The sequence below is a fragment of the Canis aureus genome, chromosome 3 (genome assembly GCF_053574225.1).
Source record: "Canis aureus isolate CA01 chromosome 3, VMU_Caureus_v.1.0, whole genome shotgun sequence".
Lineage (NCBI taxonomy): Eukaryota > Metazoa > Chordata > Mammalia > Carnivora > Canidae > Canis > Canis aureus.
This window is the reverse complement of record NC_135613.1, coordinates 48,495,511-48,519,361: the sequence shown is the minus strand read 5'-3', so window position 1 is coordinate 48,519,361 and position 23,851 is coordinate 48,495,511. Positions and strand designations below refer to the sequence as shown.

At 42.6% G+C, this 23,851-nt stretch overlaps 1 protein-coding gene across 4 annotated transcripts in view; it reads right to left on the bottom strand.

Moving 5' to 3' along the window:
- ALDH3A2 (aldehyde dehydrogenase 3 family member A2) overlaps nucleotides 1–23,851 on the bottom strand; it is a 131,736-nt gene that overhangs the window by 89,176 nt on the left and 18,709 nt on the right. For all 4 annotated transcript variants that reach the window (XM_077892446.1, XM_077892447.1, XM_077892448.1 and 1 more), the window contains 5 exons: nucleotides 23,040–23,084; nucleotides 20,782–20,879; nucleotides 19,042–19,139; nucleotides 7,365–7,478; nucleotides 5,972–6,039 (listed from right to left, as the gene is read on the bottom strand). In XM_077892446.1, the coding sequence (XP_077748572.1) occupies nucleotides 5,972–6,039; nucleotides 7,365–7,478; nucleotides 19,042–19,139; nucleotides 20,782–20,879; nucleotides 23,040–23,084 (423 nt within the window). The remainder of the gene's footprint in view (nucleotides 1–5,971; nucleotides 6,040–7,364; nucleotides 7,479–19,041; nucleotides 19,140–20,781; nucleotides 20,880–23,039; nucleotides 23,085–23,851) is intronic.

The window sequence follows — 23,851 nt, the reverse complement described above, 5'->3', positions numbered from 1 at the left end:
TCATTCATAATTTTATTAATTTGAGTCTTCTCTTCTTTTTAATAAGGCTGGCTAATGGTTTATCTATCTTATTAATTCTTTCAAAGAACAAACTCCTAGTTCTGTTGATCTGTTCCACAGTTCTTCTGGTCTCGATTTCGTTGAGTTCTGCTCGAATCTTTATTAACTCTCTTCTTCTCCTGGGTGTAGGATCTATTTGCTGTTTTTTCTCTAGCTCCTTTATGTGTAAGGTTAGCTTTTGTATTTGAGTTCTTTCCAGTTTTTGAATGGATGCTTGTATTGCAATGTATTTCCCCCTTAAGACTGCTTTTGCTGCATCCCAAAGATTTTGAACGGTTGTATCTTCATTCTCATTAGTTTCCATGAATCTTTTTAATTCTTCCTTAATTTCCTGGTTGACCCTTTCATCTTTTAGCAGGATGGTCCTTAACCTCCACGTGTTTGAGGTCCTTCCAAACTTCTTCTTGTGATTTAGTTCTAATTTCAAGGCATTATGGTCTGAGAATATGCAGGGGACAATCCCAATCTTTTGGTATCGGTTCAGACCCGATTTGTGACCCAGTATGTGGTCTATTCTGGAGAAAGTTCCATGTGCACTTGAGAAGAATGTGTATTCAGTAGAGTTTGGATGTAAAGTTCTGTAGATATCTGTGAAATCCATCTGGTCCAGTGTATCATTTAAAGCTCTCATTTCTTTGGAGATGTTGTGTTTAGAAGACCTATCAAGTATAGAAAGAGCTAGATTGAAGTCACCAGGTATAAGTGTATTATTATCTAAGTATTTCTTCACTTTGGTTATTAATTGATTTATATATTTGGCAGCTCCCACATTCAGGGCATATATATTGAGGATTGTTAAGTCCTCTTGTTGGATAGATCCTTTAAGTATGATATAGTGTCCTTCTTCATCTCTCACTACAGTCTTCGGGGTAAATTTTAGTTTATCTGATATAAGGATGGCTACCCCTGCTTTCTTTTGAGGACCATTCGAATGGTAAATGGTTCTCCAACCTTTTATTTTCAGGCTGTAGGTGTCCTTCTATCTACAATGAGTCTCTTGTAGACAGCAAATAGATGGGTCCTGCTTTTTTATCCAGTCTGAAACCCTGCGCCTTTTGATGGGGTCATTAAGCCCGTTCACGTTCAGAGTTACTATTGAGATAGGAGTTTAGTGTCATGATATCTATTCAGTCCTTGTTTTTGTGGATTGTTGCACTGAACTTCTTCTTAAAGGGGAATTTTAAGAGTCCCCCTTAAAATTTCTTGCGGAGCTGGTTTGGAGGTCACATATTCTTTCAGTTCCTGCCTGTCTTGGAAGCTCTTTATCTCTCCTTCCATTTTGAATGAGAGCCTTGCTGGATAAAGTATTCTTGGTTGCATGTTCTTCTCATTTAGGACCCTGAATATATCCTGCCATCCCTTTCTGGCCTGCCAGGTCTCTGTGGAGAGGTCTGCTGTTACCCTAATACTCCTCCCCATAAAAGTCAGGGATTTCTTGTCTCTTGCTGCTTTAAGGATCTTCTCTTTATCTTTGGAATTTGCAAGCTTCACTATTAAATGTCGAGGTGTTGAACGGTTTTTATTGATTTTAGGGGGGGAATCTCTCTATTTCCTGGATCTGAATGCCTGTTTCCCTTCCCAGATTAGGAAAGTTTTCAGCTAGAATTTGTTCAAATACATATTCTGGACCTCTGTCCCTTTCGGCGCCCTCGGGAACACCAATTAAACGTAGGTTTTTCTTCCTCAGGCTGTCGTTTATTCCCCTTAATCTATCTTCATGGTCTTTTAATTGTTTGTCTCTTTTTTCCTCAGTTTCCCTCTTTGCCATCAACTTGTCTTCTATGTCACTCACTCGTTCTTCCACCTCGTTAACCCTCGTCGTTAGGACTTCTAGTTTGGATTGCATCTCATTCAATTGATTTTTAATTTCTGCCTGATTAGCTCTAAATTCTGCAGTCATGAAGTCTCTTGAGTCCTTTATGCTTTTTTCTAGAGCCACCAGTAGCTGTATAATAGTGCTTCTGAATTGGCTTTCTGACATTGAATTGTAATCCAGATTTTGTAACTCTGTGGGAGAGAGGACTGTTTCTGATTCTTTCTTTTGAGGTGAGGTTTTCCTTCTAGTCATTTTGCTCAGTGCAGAGTGGCCAAAAGCAAGTTGTATTGGGAAAAGGAGAAAAAGAGAGGAGAGAAAGAAGGAAAGAAAAGAGAAAGAGGAAAAAAAAGGAAGAAAAAAAGAAAAAAAAAGAAGAAAAATAGAAAGAAAAAGAAAGGAAAAAAAGGGTGGGGGAAGGAAACAAATCAAAAAGCAAAACAAACCAAAAAAAAAAACAAAAAAAAAGAGAAAAAAAAAAGAACCACGGGGGAGTATCTTCTGATTCTGTGTCTTTAAGTCCCTTGACTTCCCCTGGAACTTGTCCGTCTAGCTGGTCTTCTGGGGAAGGGGCCTGTTGTGCTGATTTTCAGGTGTTAGCACTTGGGGGAGCTGCTCAGCCCCCTGCCTGGTGCAGGGCTCAGTGGGGGTTGTTTACCCCTTGAGGCCCCAGGAGGAACAACCCCAGTGGCGGAGCCAGCTCTGGAGCCCTGGATTCAGCCCCCGCAGGAACTCCGGAGCTCTCCGTCTGCAGGGCCTGGAGGCTCCGGGGCGGGGCCGCTGATCTGCTCAGCTGGGGCAGGAGCATCCTTGCTGTCCTGGGCCCTCCCGGCCTCTGCCTGTCCCGGGGGAGGCGGGATCCTGGGCTGTGTCCCGGCGCCCTGTGCTCCGGGGCCTGCGCTGTTGGATTCGTGCTCCCGGGCCGCGCAGCCCCCTCCGCGGAGCCGCCCCCGAGCCCCTCCGAGCTGCTCCGGGTCCCGGCTCCCGCCGTGTGCGCTGCAGCCCTTAGGGAGCGCAGTTCCTCTGTTAGTGTCCCAGGGAGCCCGAGGGCATCCCCGCCCTCCTGGGTCCTGCTCCAACTCCCTGCGAGCCCCTCTCCGCCCGGGAAGGTCGGTGCAGCTCCTGCTCCTCCGGGACGGGGCTCTCCTGTCCTGGGGACACTCGCCCCGGCCTCAGCCCGGCTCCTCGCGGGGCCCCTCCCCCTTGGAGGCCTTTTGTTTCTTTATTTCTTTTTCCCCGTCTTCCTACCTTGATAGAAGCGCGAACTCTTCTCACTGTAGCATTCCAGCTGTTCTCTCTTTAATTCTCAGGCCGAATTCATAGATTTTCAGGATAATTTGAAGGTTTTCTAGGTAATTTGGTGGGGACAGGTGATTTGGGGACCCTACTCTTCCCCCATCTTGCCCCTCCCCATGTCTTTGTTTTCTTCTGGAATTTCCACTGATCAATCTTCAAGTTTATGATTTGCTTCTCCTGATTTAACATATCTGTTTATCCCATTAAGTATTATATCTGTATAGCTATAATCTGTGATTTAAAAATTCCTATCTGGTTCTTTTCCAAATATTGTGCTTTTTGGTTTCAGCTCCTTCTTTTATGTTTATTGACTTTAAGCATAATACTTTCCTATTCCCCGATTATGATTATTACTCCATCATCTTAAGTTTTGAACTCTAATTTTTCTGTTTGTTGTGTCTGTTCAAACTCTTGCTCATGGTGGTTATTTCTTTGTATTCTGTAATTTTGACTGTAAGCTCACTCCTGCAGGGACTTGTTTTTTTTCTTCCATAGGAATAATGAAGAATTATTGCCTTACTGCCTCTAACAAAGGAAAGTGCGTGACAAAAAACAGGAAGTGGAATAGTTGCTGCCAGAGGCTGAGGGCAGGGGGAGTGGGTAATTGCTGAATGGGTAGAGTTTCAGTCTTATGGGATGAAAAGGTTCTGGAGTTTGGCTGCACAACAATGTTAACACGACTGAACTGCACAGTTAAACCTGGTTAAGATGGTAAATTTTGGGGGACCTGGGTGGCTCAGTTCGGCTCAGGTTATGACCTCAGGGTCTTAGGATCAAGCCCGTCAGGCTCCCTGAACAGTAGAGAGTTTGCTTCTCCTTCTCCCTCTGCCCCGTCCTTCCTGCTTGTGCTCTCTCATATGTGTTCTCTCTCTAATAAATAAATTAAAAGATGGTAAATTTTGTTATGTGGTTTTTAGCACAATTTAAAATAAAAACAAAAGGAAGGCTAGGACAGAACAGGTAGAAAAACATGAAGATCTGAAGATGATAGAGGCAGAAGACCGGTACTGTTGATCACATACCTATGCACAAGCTCTAGCATCCACATTTAAATAGAGAAGCCACACCAAAACCCTCCCTTGATGGGATTATTTCCCACCATCAACTACCAAACCTCCAGACAGAATGGTCTACCTCAGTAGCCTCTGCTCCTTTGCCAACCCTGAAAGTCAGTGTTTGCTGGAATATGGCTCTTGCTCCCCATCTAAGGTCTCCGATGACCTGAAATCTTAGGGACACTTTCCAACCTCACCTTATGCTACGCCCCTCCTGCCCAGAAGCCCTCCACTCAACTGTCATTCCGTCTGTGACTCATTCTTCATAGCTGGCTTCCTCCACAACATGTTCTCCTGATTTTCTTCATTCCACATTGGCCTGTCCTCCTTTTTGGCTGAGCTGTCCTATTCTCAACTTCTACATCTTGGGGTTTGCTCCTAGACATTTTCCCTTTTTCTTCCTAAATGTCAGCATCAATCCCCACTAAAAAAACCTTTGTTTTGGGGACGCCTGGGTGGCTCAGCGGTTGAGCACCTCCTTCGGCCCAGGGCGTGATCCTGGAGTCCTGGATCAACTGCCATTATTGGGCTCCCTCCATGGAGCCTGCTTCTCTCTCTGCCTATGTCTCTGCCTCTCTCTCGGTGTCTCTCATGAATAAATAAATAAAATCTTAAAAACAAAAACAAAACCTTGTTTTTGAGAATAAAAAAATAATACATGGAAACAAAAATGGCCCATATCCCACTGCCCAGAGGGGCTTTGTTGATCTTTAACAAAAAAAAGGGAATACTTGTACAGGTTTGGAATATTCCAAAAGAATCAAGAGGTAAGAGGCACAATTATTCAAGCCAGAAACTTGGGGGTCATTTGTGATTCTTCCTATTCATCGCCTTGCCTTCCACATCCAAACCCTGGTCACATTCTATCAACTCTGCCCTAGAACACAACTAACCCACTTTTCTACCCGCCCACCAGCAGCCTCCTATGTGCTCACCTAATGATTCCAGTAGCCTCCTTCCAGAACCCCTCAAATGTCTGTTCTCCCCTAAGCCAGCTTCTACATGTCACCCCCTTCTTTCCTCACTAACCCCTTCAACCAGGTTCCCATTTCGGGTCCCTGAACGCGTCATGTGTTCCTTCCCATCACAGAGCCTTCGCCCACACTGGGCATCAGCTCTCAGCCTTGGGCTTCCGGGGCTGGCTCTCCCTCACCTTTCCAGGCTCAGCTTACCTAGTGGCTCAGAAGGACTGTTTCTGACTGCCCTCCCTAAAAAGGTATCCATCTCTATTTTTATGCATCTAGGACTTTTTTTTGCTTCTCCTGTGGTACATGTCATATATATTTGTAATCCTCTCATGTATCCGTTTGTCTCTGTCTCCCCACCAGCCCACAGGCCACGAGAGGGCAGAGACTATCTCCGTCTCACTCTCCATCATGTCCTAGCATCAACTTCATATGTGAATAAACATGCCAGGCGTTGTGCTAAGTGCTGTGATACATTATCGTATTTAGTCTTCACTTGCTACATACGTATTATTTTTTTCCATTTTGTGTATGGGACAACTGAAGCTCAGAAAGGTTAAGTAATGAGCCCACGGGTGCACAATGGGAGGAGCAGCATGGCAGAACTCAAACCCAGGATCTGGCCCCCAAATCTACGCTCCCTCCAGTATGCTTGGCTCACCCTCCTGCTGTCTGGTTTTTCCTCTCTCCCCAGCACACAGCACAGTGGGTTGAATGAATGCAATGATGGCCCAGCAGAGTTTATACAGAGAAGGTGCTGGGTCTTACCCCAAGGTTCTTACCATGTAGGCTGCAGAGGCCAGTTCGTAAATGATGGCCTGGGCCCCAAGCTCTGTCACACTAATCAGTCCTGAAATGTTGGCACAGACACACACAAAACACATCTTAGGAGGTGGATTAAAGCAAACATTTTCCTTATGAAACTAAAACATATCTTAATTTAAAAGAAGCTTGGGTGGTACCTGAGTGGCTCAGTCAGGTAAGTGTCTACCTCTTGGTTTCAGCTCAGATTATGATCTCATGGGTCATGACATTGGGCCTCACAGGCTCCGCACTCGGCAGAGAGTCTCTGAAAATTCTCTCCCCTTCTCCCCAACTCATGCATACACGCACAATCTTTCTCACTCTCTCAAATAAATAAATCTTTTAAAAAAAGAATTTTAAAAGAAGCCAGGACTGCTCCCAGAAGGAAGCAAAACCAAAGGCAGAATTCACTATCTGTGCTGAGGAGAGCCCCAGAGGTCCACTCCTAGGAAGCTTCCAAGAACTAGAGCAGCTAAGACCTGAAACGAGTTCAATCTGCAAGCTCCTGTTCTACCAAGGAACAAAACATCAGGTTTAAAGTAGAAAACAACAAGGCTCCTAAAGTTGCAGGTCATTCCTTGGGGAGACGTAGGATCCCAATGTGGGAAGAAAAGGATGGAAAGCAGTGGGACTCTGTATAGACATGGTGGGACTACTGGAGTATCCAAATGTCCCCCAGGAACTTTAACATCAATTATTTATCATCCTCTGTCTCTATTATTTCCTCTATAACTTTACTGGCAATAAGATGGCTAAGGTGAGGGGCATCTTGGTGGCTCAGTGGATGAGTGTCTGCCTTCGGCTCAGGTTGTGATCCTGGGGTCTTGGGATTGAGTCCTGCATTGGGCTCCCCGTGGGGAGCCTGCTTCTCCCTCTGCCTATGTCTCTGCCTCTCTCTCGATCTCAGTCTCTCATAAATAAATAAATAAAATCTTTAAAAAATAGATGAGTAGGGTAAATACCTATGACCAAAATTAATACAGCTCTGATAGAAATAAAGATCACATCAAAAACAGAGCCAACAAGCCACTATGTTTGAAAATGGCTTAAAAACTTGCACAATGCCTAGCAAAAGTCAGTGGAAATAGAAGGTCTGAGAAGTCACGAGACCCATAATTGGGTTTCTGTTCTCCCTCTCCATGACCCTGGCAAACCTTTTAGATGTGTCCTCCCTTTCTGAATGTATAAAGCCTCACTCAACTGGAATACGCTTATGGTCAGGCAAGGATTTACACCTTAGCTTCCCTAGTTGGAAACTTCCCTGAGCACTTGACATAAGGGAAAGGAAGAAGTAAGGCCTACATCTCTTAAAAAGCTCTGGAAACAAGAGTAGCCAGGCTGTTCTTGATTTCTACTGAACTGCTGACAAACCTGCAAGGAAGGTTCCAATCTCAAAGGTCCACCACTCGATGCACACCATGAACATACTGGGAATAGCCAGCTGGATGTAGGAGTTCCATTCTTGGAAACAGTCCCTAGTCCAACCTAGAGAACAGGGAAGAGAGAAAACAGCTTTTACTTTTCAACAGTCTCTGATACCAACAATTCTATATAACATGCCTGCTTCCTCCAAATGGCCAGGGACTGGGAGTAATCACAGTTGCCCACAAAAATAATATACTTTTTAAAGATGTCAAACAAGACCACAGTTTGAGATGGTGGAAACAGGGCTGGCAATACTTCGTGAAACTGAAGTATGTATATGCCCTCCCACCCACACATTTCATGACTGGGTATAAATGGCAGAGACGCTTTCATAGAGCTCCATAAGAACACATGTAGGATATTCACTAAGGCAGGTTGTGGCTGTAGGCTAATGGGGGCATCAAGGAGATCATCACTAGGAAACTAAATCCATGTGAAAATATACCGCTCACATGCAATGATTGTAAAAATAGATCTTTTCAACTCTCAAAATTTAAAACTTCTGTGCATCAAAAAACACCATCAACAGAACAGAATCTGGCGATGCCTGGGTGGCTCAGTGGTTGAGCATCTGCCTTGGGCTCAGGGCATGGTCCCAGGATTGAGTCCCACATCGGGCTCCCTATGAGGATTCTACTTCTCCCTCTGCCTAAGTCTCTGCCTCTCTCTCTCAGTCTCTCTCATGAATAAATAAATAAATCTTTAAAAAAATTAAATAAGATATACAAATAGCCATAAGCACAAGAAAGAATGCTCAACATCCCTAATCATTAGGAAAATGCAAATCAAAATCACAATAAGATGATACCTCACAAGGATGTGTGAGATGTCATCATTAAAATGCCTTCTTTAAAAAAGAAACAGAAAATGGTATGTCTTGGTAAGGATGTAGATAACGTTGTAACCATTGTGTACTATTGGTGGGAATCTAAAACAGTGCAACCACTATGGAAAGTAAAGTGATGTGGTTCCTCAAAAAAATTAAAAATAAAAGTATCATATTATCCAAAGTATCACCTCTGAAGATACATAAAAAGAATTGAAAGCATGACCTCTAGGAGCTATCTGCACACCTATGTTCATAGCAGCATTATTCACAAGAGCCAAATGGTGGAAGCAACCCAAATGTTCATCGACAGATGAATGAATAAGCAGAATGTGGAATACAAACATACAAACATACACACACACACACACACACACAATGGGGTATTACTGAGCCTTAAAAGGGAAAGAGAGTCTGACACATGCTACAACATGGATGAACCCTGAGGACACTATGCTAAGACACAAAAAGAGGAATACTGTAAGATTCCACTTACATGAGGTATCAAAGGGACTCAAACTCGGAGACTGAAGGTGGAATGATGAAACAGTGGTCAACAGAGGACAGAAAGAGGGGCAGCAGGAGTTACTCCTTCATGGGAACAGAGTTCCAGTTTTGCGAGATGAAAAAGTTCTGGAGATGAGTGGTGGTGATGGTTGCCCTACAATGTGAATGTGCTTCACACTACTTAACTATACACTTAAAAATGTTTAAGACAGCAAACTTTATGTTATATATACTTCACTACAATTTAAATCAAAACAATAAAATATTGTGCTAAGTCAGCGAGGTCAGTAACATTTTTCATAAAGGGCCAAATAGTAAATATTTTCAACGTCATGGGCCAAATGGTCTCTGTTGCCACTGCTCAACTCTGCTGTAGCAGCACAAGAACAGCCACGGGCATGTGCAAATGATTAGGTGTGGCTGTGTTCCAATCAAATTCTAGTTACAAAAACAAGCTATGGCTGGATTTGCTTTGTAGGGTGGTCTGCCAATCTCCAGGCCAAGTGAAAAAAAAGAAAAAAAAGAAATTTAAACTATCATACTATTAGGTAAATATAAACATCCACACAGCCAAAAAATAAAACCACTTTGCATTTCTTGAAGATGCACAGCAAAAGACATACACTAAACACAGAGAGGGAGCCTCAAGGGAGGAGAGTGGGAATTGTAAAATGGAGAGAGAAATAGTCTAAAACAGGAGAGAGGTCCTGCCTGCAAGAAATGATACCAGCGTGCCATGAATTTGAGCACGAGAAATTCAATGCTTTGGATCTGAGGTCTAGGACACAAAAGGGATAGAAGGGGCAGGGGAGGAAGGCACTGAAAAACACAGGAATTTCTGTAACATAAGAACAAAGAACCTTACCTTACTGGCCACAGGGAAGAGAGAGGGTCTGAGACCCCACCCCATATTCCCAAATTTGGAAGTGAAGCCATCAAGAACCAATGCAGAATGTTCCACATCAATTACATGATAGCTGGGGCTGGTAAGAAGTGAAAAGGGATCAAGGCATAAGCCCCAGTGAGCAGGGAGCATTAGGAACCATGAAAGCACTGTCCCCTCCTCTGTCCCCCATCAAAAGACCAGAAAACCTGCCTGCCAACCTGAAGCCATGGGTACGAACAAGCCATGAGCAGAAAGGGTCACCATGTGTAAAAGAGGGCTTGAACCTGAGGTGCAGTCATGCTCAGGAAACCTAAGCTGAGACACGGGGACTGGAGCAGGTGTACTTTATTTGATCTGAGCAGACACAGAACCTTCACAAAATGGACAGGGCATATATGGGACTCACAGGGGAAACAACCTCCTTGGGGAATAAGCTCACAGATAAAATCATAAACAGGCCAGTCAAAACCACAATCTGAGATAGCAGGCATAAATCAGACAAAGCTTCATGAAATTAAGTGTGGTTTTCTTTTTTTTTTAAGATTGTATTTATTTATTCATGAGAGACACAGAGCGAGAGAGAGGCAGAGACACAGTCAGAGGGAGAAGCAGGCTGGTTGCAGGGAGCCTGATGCGGGATTCGATCCCGGGACTCCAGGATCACACCCTGGGCCGAAGACAGGTGCTAAACTGCTGAGCAACCCAGGGGTCCCCTTAAGTGTGGTTTTCAACACATTTAAGATATGTGCCATAACGAATCTGCCAATTAAACTATAACATGGTATTTTAGTACATCAAATCAAACAGAAGTTCCAACTTTAGAGTATTAAAATGCAAAAAAATATGAGTCCTAGAATTAACAAAATGGGTAGAGGTATGGCCCAGGAATAAACATTAAAAAAATCTAGTCTTTTAAGCTAAGTAAATGTTATGAAGAGGAAAAAAACGCTTAGGACAAGTATTTTGGGGGTAGGAAAAAAACTCATCTCCGTGGTCACAAACAGTACTTTGGAAATCCTACTGTAATGGAAAAAGTCTACCCGCAGAGAGGGGAGGGCCTCTCACACTAGGTAACAGATGCAGGACACCATCTGGAAAGGCACATCCAAGTCGGCACCCTGAACCACTGCCTGCCACCACTATCCTTAAACACAGTCAGAGAAGGTAACCTTGCCCACTAGACAAGCAGGCTAAAATAATCCCTTGAGGAGGAATAAAAGTAAGAAAAAAGAGATTAAAAAAACAAATTGACATTTTTTTATATTAAGACTGTGTGAATGAGTATGGTGTGAGAAAACTGAAAGAGTTTTGTAATTAAACCTTTTTTTTTTTAAAGATTCTATTTATTTATTTATTTGGTACAGAGAAAGAGTGCACAACCATGAGTGTTGGGGGTGGGGTGGCCAGAGGGAGAAGGAGAAGCAGACTCCTTGCTGAGCAGGGAACCTGATGTGGGGCTCAATCCCAGGACCTGGAGATCATAACCTGAGCTGAAGGCAGACGCTTAACCAACTGAGCCACCCAGGCACCCCAAACATTTTGTACATAATCTTAAAACTGCTTTTAAGGTGGTTAAAGGCATTTATGGAATTGATGTATTAGACCTAAGATTTTAATTAAACATGTAAAAGTGACAAATTTACAGTTAAGTGTTTAAATGATTGGGAAATCTAAATTGTTAATTCTAAGTTTTGGGGTCTTAGTTATGTAAGTATTGAGTGAATATTTAGAGAAATGTTGATTATTTAAATAATATTAAATAGTTATTAATTTCACAGCAGGTAAATCAATCCACACCAAAATCTTATCCTGCCCCCCCCCAACATTAAAGATCTACCAACCAGGTATAAGGAACGAGATCCACAGTTCTAGGGTCCCAAATATGCATTTGTGTTTATAAAAAACTATTTAGATATGGCCCTTTTCCTACATCATTAGAATTGAGGGGTGGGGAGGAGATAAAAACAAAGACATAGGGGATCCCTGGGTGGTTCAGCAGTTTGGTGCCTGCCTTTGGCCCAGGGTGTGATCCTGGAGACCCGGGATCGAGTACCATTTTGGGCTCCCTGCATGGAGCCTGCTTCTCCCTCTGCCTGTGTCTCTGCCTCTCTCTCTCCCTCTCTCTGTGTCTCTCATGAATAAATAAAATCTTTTAAAAAATAAAAGACATAAATTGAGCAAGGAGCTAAGAATCACTTTGCATAATATATATGAGATCTCCTTTGTCACCTGATTTATTCATCGTTGGTAATTAGCCACCTCTGCAGAGGCCCTTAGTTTGTCTCATAACCCGATGATTGACGTACAATATAAAATACTTATGATGGTCCGAAAAAGGCCACACTACAGAGATTGAGAGAGCAGATTAGTGGTTGCCTGGGGCTCATGATGACGTCAGGAACCAACCAGGGTCATGAGGAATCATTTTGGGTGATGGAAATGTCCTAAAACTGTATCATATACAGTTCTGCATGTAATATAAATGTAACTATTAACATACAGGCACCTGTATTATATATCCCAACAAAGCTGTTAAAAAACAGGCAAAACAGTTCAACTTTGAAACCTAAAGATATGAAATGATTAAGAACTGTGATCTGACGAGAGGAAATGACTAAACACCATGTGCGTTTAGATGTGGAGGCTGGGCAGAATGGCAGATGTTTTCTAAGATTTCATTCCTGCTTTTAAAAATGAAAAGAAAAATGAAGGGAGGTTGATTTTAAGAAAGGGTTAAGGGATCCCTGGGTGGCGCAGCGGTTTGGCGCCTGCCTTTGGCCCAGGGCGCGATCCTGGAGACCCGGGATCGAATCCCACGTCGGGCTCCCGGTGCATGGAGCCTGCTTCTCCCTCTGCCTGTGTCTCTGCCTCTCTCTCTCTCATTGTGTGCCTATCATAAATAAATAAAAAAAAAAAATTTAAAAAAAAAAAAAAAAGAAAGGGTTAAGGTATAAGGGCCTAAGCTCGCACTTCTTTTATCATTTTTAACAGGTTAGTTTTGTTTTTAAATGTGCATAAAGTATGTTTATTGTGTGCAAACCCTGATCTCGAGTCTGTGGCATTTCTACAAATATACTGGGACCCAGTAGATTGAAATAATTTTCCCACATGTGACACAATTTCAGTTTATTTATCTAAGAAGTAATTACACCCATTAGTAGAATGATAAATAACTTTCCTGGGGAACATCTTTGTCAGGTAGAAGCACGCATGGAATCTAGCAAGGTAAGAGTATCCAGGGTGATTGCAGGAGAAGAGCCACAGCTGTTTACATACCCTGAGCACTTTCATGGCTCCCAGCTGTGGCAGAGACCACGACCTACCTACCTAAATCCATGTCCTTACTTTCACAGAAATAAACTTACAAAAAGTTTGGGGGCCACGTGTACATTTCTTTCAGCTTAACAGGACTGTGTGGCTAGGTACTGGCCAACAGGACAAATCAGAATTGGGTGTGGGCAACTTTCAGAAAATTTAACACATTTAAAGGGAGAATGTCCCGTTCTTCGCCCTCCTCCTTCCTACAAACTTGATAGCAATGTTGTAGCCATTATGATCTGTGGAGTGACCTTGGGAATGGAAACTATATACTGCAAAGAAATAAGATAAATAGAGCTTGGAACCAGGACCTCTATTAACCTACTTAATGCCCCTTATGGTTGGATACAATGCTATGGCATATAGCTTAGGCAGCAGATCCACCTCTGTGCTCAGAAAAGGACACTGAAGGCATATGCTAGGATACATGGTGAGTGAAGCCCAGGGGGGGTTCCAGCCCTCCCTCCAAGTGGCAACCTGTGTGAGCTCAACTAGCAGTGATGGCCCTGGACATGATCGTGACACTATAGACAGACATAACATCCCTAGACACCTACCTCAGAATTTTTTGCAAGTGAGAGAAAAATAAACCCCAATTTTTCTAAAGAAATTGTTATCCATAGCAGAATGAAATCCTAACTAATACAAACACTATCTGTAATCTTTATTTTTTAAGTGGAAGAAACAAAATGTTAACATCTATTAAATCTGGTATTGTAAATTATGAGTGTTGTGTTATTCTCTACTTCCCTGTGACTTTTAAATATTCAGTAATTTGTAACTGCAATGCTATATACACAGGGCCAAAAACACAGGATACAGAATCCAATCAGATGCCATTAAAATCTGTGTTCCAGTTATCAGGAAGGACATCAAAAGACTACAAAATCTAATCAGGTGAGAAAGGTGGAGGACAAGATAACAGAATTACATAAAGATGCAAATCATCTGATGGAATGGCATGATATGAAGCATCCTTACAGCCAGAGAGCTGAAGAAATGTAGAGAGAAGGAAATACAAAAGCCAAGCAAGCCATTAAAACGCAAGCTACTCAATATCAACCACCATCAGGGAAATGAAAGTCAAATCACAGGATAGCTTTTCCTACCTAACAGGATACCTTGAATGAATGAATAAAACAAAGAAGAAAAAGAAAAGAGAAAGAGAAAGAAAGAAAAGAAGAAAAGAAAGAGAAAAGAAAAGAAAGAAAAAAGAAAAGAAAAGAAAAAAAAGAAAAAAGTTAAGCTGGTGCAGATGTGGTGGGAATGTAAAATCATGTAGCCAGTTTGGAAAAGTCTGACAATTCTGTAAATGGCTAATCATAGAATTGCCATATGACTTATCAATCCTACTCCTAGTTATTTACCCCAAAGAACTGAAAGATATATCCACACAAAAACTTGTACGTGAATGTTGACAGCAGCATTATTCATAATAGCAGAAAAGTGAAAACCAAATATCCATTAACTGTTGAATGGATAAGTTAAACATGGTATATCCATATGATGGAATATTACTCTGTTGTAAAAAGAAATGAAGTACCAATATACACTACAGCATGGATGAACCTTGAAAATATTATGCTAAGTAAAATAAACCACTTGCAAAGGATCACATATTGTAAGGTTAAATTTTGTGAAATGTTCAGAATAGCAAATTCACAGGCAGGAAGTAGGTTAACGGCTGCCAGAAAGATATGAAAATATATCAAAGAAGCTCAACAAACTGCAAAGCAATGAGATCCACAGCAAGACATATTATAACCAAATTAAAAAACCAAGAATTTTTTAGGCAGCAGGAGAGAAGTGACTCATCACATACAAGAAATCTACAGTAAGATTAATAGCCAGTTTCTCATCAGAAACCATGGAGGCCATAAAGCAGTAGAATGACACAAATAAATTGCTGAAAGAAAAAAGCTGTCAGCCAAGAATTTTGTATCTGATGAAAGTATCCTTAAAAAATGAGGGAGAGGGCAGCCCCGGTGGCGCAGCGGTTTAGCGCCACCTGCAGCCCGGGGTGTGATCCTGGAGACCCGGCATCGAGTCCTACATCAGGCTTCCTGCATGGAGCCTGCTTCTCCCTCTGCCTGTGTCTCTGCCTCTCTCTCTCTCTCTGAATAAATAAATAAATAATATTTTTAAAAAATGAGGGAGAAATTTAGGACACCTGGGTGGCTCAGTCAGTGAAGCATCTGTCTTTAGCTCAGGTTATGATCTCGGGGCCCTGGGATTGAGTCCCACATCAGGCTCCCTGCTCAGTGAGGAGTTGGCTTTCCCCTCTCCCTCTGCCCCCACCCCCTGCTCATGCTCACATTCTCAATCTCTCTCCCCCAAATAAATAAATAAGATCTTTTTTAAAGTGAGGGAGAAATTAAAACATACCTAGCTAAACAAAAGCTGAGGGATTTTTGTTACTACCAGACCTGCCCTAAAGGAAATGTTAAAGGGAGCCCTTCAGGTTGAAAGGATGCCAGAGATAACTCAAAGTTGTGTAAACAAATAAAGACAGTGAAGGTAACTATATGGGCAAATATAAAAGACAGTATTATTGTATCTTTGGTTTGTAACTCCATGTTTTATTGCCTCCATAATTCAAAAGACAAATGCACAGAGAAGAATTACAAATCTTCATTACTAGACACACATGAATAAAGATGTGATCAGTAACAACAAAAAGGGATGTGGGAGAGAGCGGTATGTATAGAAGCACCATTTTTGGATGCTATTGAAGTTAATTTGGTATCTATTCAAACAGAATTGTTATAATTTTTTTAAAAGATTTTATTTATTTATTCATGAGAGACACACACAGAGAGAGATAAGAGGCAGAGACACAGGCAGAGGGAGAAGCAGGCTCCATGCAGGGAGCCCGATGTGGGACTCGATCCCGGGTCTCCAGGATCAGACCCTGGGCTGAAGGCAGGCGCTAAACCGCTGAGCCACCCGGACTGCCCCAATTGTTATAAATTTAAGATGTTCAATATAATCCCCACAGTAACTATGAAGAACGAATCTAAATTATCTATACAAAGGAAATGGGAGTGGAATCAAAACAGTTCACTACAAAAAAAAATCAACTAAACAAAAAAGAAGGCAGTGGAGGAGGGAATAAAACACAAAAAAAAGTATAAAACATACAGAAATCAAATAGTAAAATGGCAAAGAAAGTCTGCCCTCATCAGTAACTACTTTAAATGTAAGTGGATTAAATTCTCCAATCAAAAGGCAGATGCTGATGGAATGCACCAAAAAAAAAAAAAAAAAACCATGATCTAACTATATGCTGTCTACCAGAGATTCACTTCAAAGACAGTGACTTACCAAGCAACAAATAGGCTGAAAAGGAGAAAAATATATCTCATCCAAATAGTAATCAAAAAAAACAAAACAAAACAAAACAAACAAACAAAACAAATAGTAACCAAAAGAGAGTTGGGGTGGCTATACTAATGTGAAACAAAAAAAAATTTTTAAGTCAAAATCTGTTACAAAGAACAAAAAAATAACATATATTGATGAAATAGTTCATAAAGAAGACATAATTTTAAACAGGTATGTACCAAACAACAGAGCCCCCCAAAATATGAAGCAAACATTGATAGAACTGGAGAATTAGTTCCACAAAATAGCTGGAGACACCAGTACACTATTTTCAGTAATGAATGGAACATATGGACAGATGATCATTAAGGAAATATAGAGGGCTTAAAACAATACTATACACCAAGCCCTACCAGACATCTACAGAACACTCCACTCTATATCAGCAATATTCTCGAATGCACATGGGGCATTGTCCAGGACAGACCATACTTTAGGCCACAAAAAAAGTTTAAATTCATTTAAAAAGACTGAGATGATACAAAGTATCTTCCCCAACCACAAGAGAAGAAGGAAAGAAACCAGTAATAGAAGGAAATCTGAAAAACTCACATACATGTAAAAATTAAACATGTTCTTAAATAAAACACAGGGAAATCAGAAAATACTCTGAAACAAAAGAAAACAAATACACAACATGTCACATGAGGAGCAGAAAAGGAGAACTCCAAGGTAAATTTATAGATTAAAAAAAGAGAAAAGCTCTCAAATCGATAAAACTAATTTTACACACTGGATTTCGAAAAAGAAAAAGAGCAAATGAAACCAAAAGCTAGAACGATATAAATATTGAAAATTAAAGCAAACATAAATGAAATAAAGGAAAGAAAAATAATAGAAGAAAGCAAAAACTGATTCTTTGGGGGAAAAAAAACAGATCAACAAAATTGACAACACTTTAGCTAAACTGACCAAGAGAATAAGAGCAAAGATTCATAACTAAAATAAAAAATAACAGGGATGCCTAGGTGGCTCAGTGGTTAAGCATCTGCCTTCAGTTCAGGGCGTGATCCCAGGGTCCTGGGATCGAGTCCCACATCAGGCTCCCTACAGGGAGCCTGCTTCTTCCTCCGCCTGTGTCTTTGCCTCTCTCATGAATAAATAAATTAAATCTTTTTTTTCTTAATTTTTATTTATTTATGATAGTCACACAGGAAGAGAGAGAGAGAGGCAGAGACACAGGCAGAGGGAGAAGCAGGCTCCATGCACCGGGAGCCCGACGTGGGACTTGATCCCGGGTCTCCAGGATGGCGCCCTGGGCCAAAGGCAGGCGCCAAACCACTGCGCCACCCAGGGATCCCCACCCCTTTTTTTTAAACCATTGGATAGTACACTTTATTTTTTTTATTTTATTTTTTATTTTATGATAGTCAGAGAGAGAGAGAGAGAGAGAGAGAGAGAGGCAGAGACATAGGCAGAGGGAGAAGCAGGCTCCATGCACCGGGAGCCCGATGTGGGATTTGATCCCGGGTCTCCAGGATCGCGCCCTGGGCCAAAGGCAGGCGCCAAACCTCTGCTCCACCCAGGGATCCCAAATAAATTAAATCTTAAAAAAAAAAAAAATCCTCAACAAAATACTGACAAAACACACCCAGCTGCATATTAAAAGGATGGTAACACTGTGACCAAATGGAATTTATCCCAGGAATGCAAGCAATGATTAACACCAATCAATGTGATGCATCATATTAATAAAATGAAGAGGGGAAAAACAAATAGTGCTCATCTCAGTTAATGCAGAAAAAAAAAAATCCAACACCACTTTAGGAACAAAAACACTCGACAAAATAGGAATAGAGGAAATTTTCTCAACCTGATGAAGGGTTTCTATGAAAATGCCACAGGTATCATATTGATGGTTAAAGGCTAAAAATTCTAACCCTGAAATCAGAAACAAGACAAAGATAACTCGCTTTTGCTACTTCTATTCAACATTGCACTGGAAGTTCCATCAGATCAATTAATCAAGAATAGGAAAGAAGAAGTAAAATCCTCTCTATTCACACATAGCATGATCCCACATGTAGAAACGCCCTAAGAACCTACAGGAAAGGTGCTAGGGCTACAGAAAATAGATGGAGGTACTGGGGGCTTGAGCGAGGGAAAATGAGAGGAGTTTTGCTTAATTGATACAAAGTTTCTTTTTGGGGGGGCGATAAAAATGGTTCTGAAATAGATGGTGGTGACAGTTATACATCATGAATGTACTAAATGGTTAAGACAGCAAATTTTACATGATATTTTTCACAATTTTAAAGATTAGAAAAAATCTATTTTACTAAATTTACAAATGCATGTTAAACTATTTAAGGGAATTTAGATAACCTGTAAGTGGTACTGATTGTTTAAGAGAGTTCAATCTGTTCACCTGAGTTAAGACATTGATCCAACTTCACTTGTATTGCAAAGAACAATTAGGATTTTCTACCTGCAATTTTAATTAAGTATCAATTCTTATAACCCAACAGCTGCCAACAGTTCTCTATGACCAAAAGCTGCCTTCATGGACATAAAATTTTTTAAAAATCTCATAGTGACCTATCACTTTTATATTTTCACTGATTTAAATATTTTCTATAATTTTCAAATTTCCCAAAAGATCTAAAAAACAAAACTCTCTTGGGGAAAAAAAATTCCCAAACCCAGAATTATATCCTTCTGAATAACAAATAACATAATGTAAGAAATGAAAGTCCTCGTACCTCCCCAGGTGTCGACATGGAGTTTTCTCCACCAGACGTACAGGAAAAGAAGAGCAGACAGGAGGAACTGGGAAGTGGTGTTTGCCCAGGCAGATCCTCTGAAGGAGAGAACGTGAGCATTCCCTGTGAGTGTATTCCATCCAAGTACAAAGAAACAGGCTACCCCTCACAAGCTTTGGTTCCATTAAAGAATCACAGTCTTCAGAAAAGCCTAGAACCTGTGGGGTATCTTTTAATGATTTAAATGCAGTACCCACGTAGAGCAGACTTGCTTTCTTTCCACCAACACTGAATTTTGTGGAAGAGCCCAATGTGACTATTCATCAACCAAAGAGACAAAAGAACATAAACATTTGTCACCATTTCTCTGCTCACAGCCTGAAATAACCCATCAGATAAATTCATACACATGATTAAACAGAGTATCAAAACACAGCTACCATGTTCAAAATACTAGCCTACGGTTCATAGTGGTTTTATTTCCCAGGATTATAATAAATTTGTTTGCTATTATTACAAGGTAACCTTAAGAGCATCTTCAACAGATGACATTTTACACCACAAATAAAACGATCATCCTGGCACAGAGAGCCCGGGACTCTGCTTGCTTTCTACTTGTTCATTTCATTCTTCTGACCAATCCTCAAATTTTATTCTTATTAATCCATTATGGGTTCTTCTCTTACCCAACTACCCCCAAACTGTCCTTTGTAGATCTGTTCAAGAAACCTTTTTTTAAAGATTTTTATTTATTTAGTTAGTTCAAGGAACTTCTAAGAGAGGGTCTGCAAGGTGCACCTGCAGAGGAAACCCAGACCCCCACTCAGGTGTTTACATGGGTTGATGTCACCAGCTGATTCTTACCTCCCCCACGGCCAAAGCTTCTTTCAGTTTTCTGGCATAAGGAAGACGTCACAAACCTTTTTTTCATTAATTATCTTATATTCCACCTCTCCACTGTCATTCACTTAATGGCTTTTATATATATTTCCTACTGCAACTAATAGTAAGAAATAAATTTTCTATCGCCACCTGGTACACTATGTGTGCACACATTCATGCACACACACAACCAAAAGCCTCATTAAAAAAAAAAAAACCATACCTTCTCATATTTTCTATTTCATTTTATCTTATTCATAATATACTTCATTTTTTAAAGTGTCAATCATGACCCACTAAACCAGGCTTGGTCAACAAGTGCTGGTGTGACCACACCTGCCACGTGGGAGGGAGGTGGCTCTGGGCCGGCACATTAGAAGGTTCAAGTGAGGCATGGTCTGAGAGCATGGCACCTCCAGCAGGAGGTCCAAACTGACACTGCTTTCTATGTGGGATCCTTATATCCTCAAGCATCATAGAGATGGAAACGGCTCGATTTCTTACGACTCAGAGATAGCAAGAGAATCCCTACAGTCCTCTGCCCCCTCCTGCCTCTGCTCCCGTCACCCATCTCAGTCTTCACAGGCTCCTCGGGCTAACTCCACGCCGACATGCAGGTGTCAGCTCATTCTCCTTCATCTCCTCCAACTGAGCCCCACAGGCCTCCCTTCCCACAGCCTGGGCGGGCTGCCCTTCCAGGTGCTCCAGAGCACCAGCACCATCCCTCCCCACCCCCACCCCATCATACTGAGCATCTCCCAGGAACCCCTCTCAGGCTTCTCCACTCCCCAGTCTCCCAGCCTCCGGGACTGGAGCCAGCATGCAGCAGACACTCAGTGCCTGTGGGTCACGACTTACACTACTCCGAGATCCAGGGCATAGAGCAGGAGGGCATTCATGCCCACATTGATCACATTTGCTGCAATCCCAGTGATCACTTGCGGCATGATGATCCCCTAAAGCCCCCAGACAAATAAGAAAACAAATAGCATTTTCAAAAGTTAATCAATTAGGTGGTATGAAATAATGGAAAATACACGTACTGGTCTCTGCCCCCACCCCACTGCCGGTCTCCAGCACAGAGCTCGTAAATCCCTTGCAATATCCCCAGTGATAAGGGTACTAGGTGGCTCCTTTGTTCTAATATTGGTCTTGACATGGAGTTCCTTAACCCTTTGGAATCTCTTGGGTGACAAGGGTGCCTTTTGTCCTCAGAGGTGACTCTGAGTGAGCTGCCAGATGGGAACTGGTCACCAGAAGAACCAAGCCATGATGAGAAGGTTGATTTTTTCAGTCCATCTCTCATGTGCCAGAAGAGGAGAGGGGCTAGGAACAGAGTACATGATCGATCCTGCCGACACAAGGAAGCCTCCATAAAAATCTCCAAAGCACAGGGTTCAGAGCTTCCAGGTTGGTGAACATGAGGACCTGCTGGGAAAAAGGCACCTCTTCCCACACACCTCGCCCTCTGGGTGTTCGTCTGCATTCTCTGTCATATTCTTTTATAATAAACTGGTAAATCGTATGCAAATGTGCCCTAAGTTCTGTAAGTCGCTCTAACAAATGAATGAACCCCCGAGGAGGGGTCGTGGAAACTTGTGATGTGAAGCTGATCAGTGGAACAGGGGCAACCTACAGCCACAACCATCTGGAGGTAGGGAGGTCATGATGGGGACCGAACCTCTGCCAAGTGGAGGTCCATGTAACTTCAGGCAAACAGTGCCTGAATCAAGCTGAGAGGGAGAGAGCCACATGGCATCCAAACACCCCCGAAAGCCCCAGTAGAAGGAGACCGTGTGAGAGCCACGGGACTCGAAGGAGGGAGAGGAGGTGTACAGAGGGTCATCTCCACACTCACAGTTACTCGGGCAGGGACTTTTTTTTTTTTTAAGACTTTATCTATTTATTTATGAGAGACACGGGGGGGAGGGAGGGGCAGAGGCAGAGGGAGAAGCAGGCTCCATGCAGGGAACCCGACACGGGGACTCGATCCCAGGTCTCCAGGATCACGCCCTGGGCCGAAGGTGGCGCTAAACGGCTGAGCCACCCAGGCTGCCCGGGCAGGGACTTTATTTTTTTGTTTGTTTGTTTTGTTTTCCCGGCAGGGACTTTAAAGGACAGCATAGCCACAATGGGACCACACCAGCCAGGGTCCAAGCCACCAGGCCCGTCTCCTCCTTGGGCACCGCTGTGAGCACAACCAACCAGAAGTCTGTTGATGCTTCTGAATGACCCGCTGGGCCACAGCTGGTATCACAGAGAGGAGAGAAGGAACTGCCTAGACAGCAAATCACTTCCCAGCAGGCAGCATCACGGGAAGACCACCTGTCAGACACCTGGGCCAAGTGACTTCAGTTCTCTACCAGGGCCGCGGGGAGGGCTCTCTGTGACGTTCTCTCACACAGAACACCCGCGAGGCCTGGCCCCGGCAGGTGCACGCTGAGCGTTCACCTCCGTGTTTTACGATGCCACCGTTCCTTGCTTCTTTTGGGTCTGTGCCCTACTCCACACTGGTCCTCAAATAAACATTTTCTGTAGGACTCTCCATTTTTTTAAAAATCGAGCTGACCACCATCAAGAGAGAGGGGCTTCCGTGGACAGAAGTCGCGGGAAGGCAAGCAGGTAGCTCACAGAAGAAGGACTTGGGGAGGTGGCAGGGTGAAGCAGAGCTCATCCTCAGCCTTCTCGTCCATGTCCCTTCTCCTTCTGGGGTACTGGGCACTGTGAACCCCGGGTACTTCTGGGGATGAGGGCAGAGGTACCCTGGGGCCTCTTCCCCTCCAACAGAGGCACCAGAGCCAGGCCTGGGCCAGACGCAAAGCAGGCAGGCAGCCCACAGAAGAGGTGAGGGGTGGAGTGTGTGGACTGTGGGGTAAAACAAGAGGTAGGCGCAGGAATCAGACAGATTGAAACAGGCCCCTCTCCTGTTTCAATCCTGTTTCGTCCAGATTTCCTGGACGAAATCTATCTAACAAGACTTCACGTCTCCCAGACAAGGAGCTCTGGGTAGGATTCCAGGGGGGGGAAATATGAATTACTTTTATGGGGAAACTCCCTAAGAATATTTACTCTATGTTTCCAGTACCATGGAGTAAAAACATAAAAAAAATCTGTACCTGACTTTGTAAATATCTCGTCTGCAGCTGGAACAGGAATGCTGCCTATAACATAAAACAGAACAATACCTCCTGTTATGATGAAAGTGTAATTCCAACGGTTTCTATCAGCTTGGTTTTTCAAGAAGATACTTCCTCTTTTTTTTTATTTTTATTTTTTTATTTTATTTTATTTTTTTTATTGGTGTTCAATTTACTAACATACAGAATAACCCCCAGTGCCCGTCACCCATTCACTCCCACCCCCCGCCCTCCTCCCCTTCCAACACCCCTAGTTCGTTTCCCAGAGTTAGCAGTCTTTACGTTCTGTCTCCCTTTCTGATATTTCCCACACACTTCTTCCCCCTTCCCCTATATTCCCTTTCACTATTATCTATATTCCCCAAATGAATGAGAACATATAATGTTTGTCCTTCTCCGACTGGCTCACTTCACTCAGCATAATACCCTCCAGTTCCATCCACGTTGAAGCAAATGGTGGGTATTTGTCATTTCTAATAGCTGAGTAATATTCCATTGTATACATAGACCACATCTTCTTTATCCATTCATCTTTCGTTGGACACCGAGGCTCCTTCCACAGTTTGGCTATCGTGGCCATTGCTGCTATAAACATCGGGGTGCAGGTGTCCCGGCGTTTCACTGCATCTGTATCTTTGGGGTAAATCCCCAGCAGTGCAATTGCTGGGTCGTAGGGCAGGTCTATTTTTAACTCTTTGAGGAACCTCCACACAGTTTTCCAGAGTGGCTGCACCAGTTCACATTCCCACCAACAGTGTATGAGGGTTCCCTTTTCTCCACATCCTCTCCAA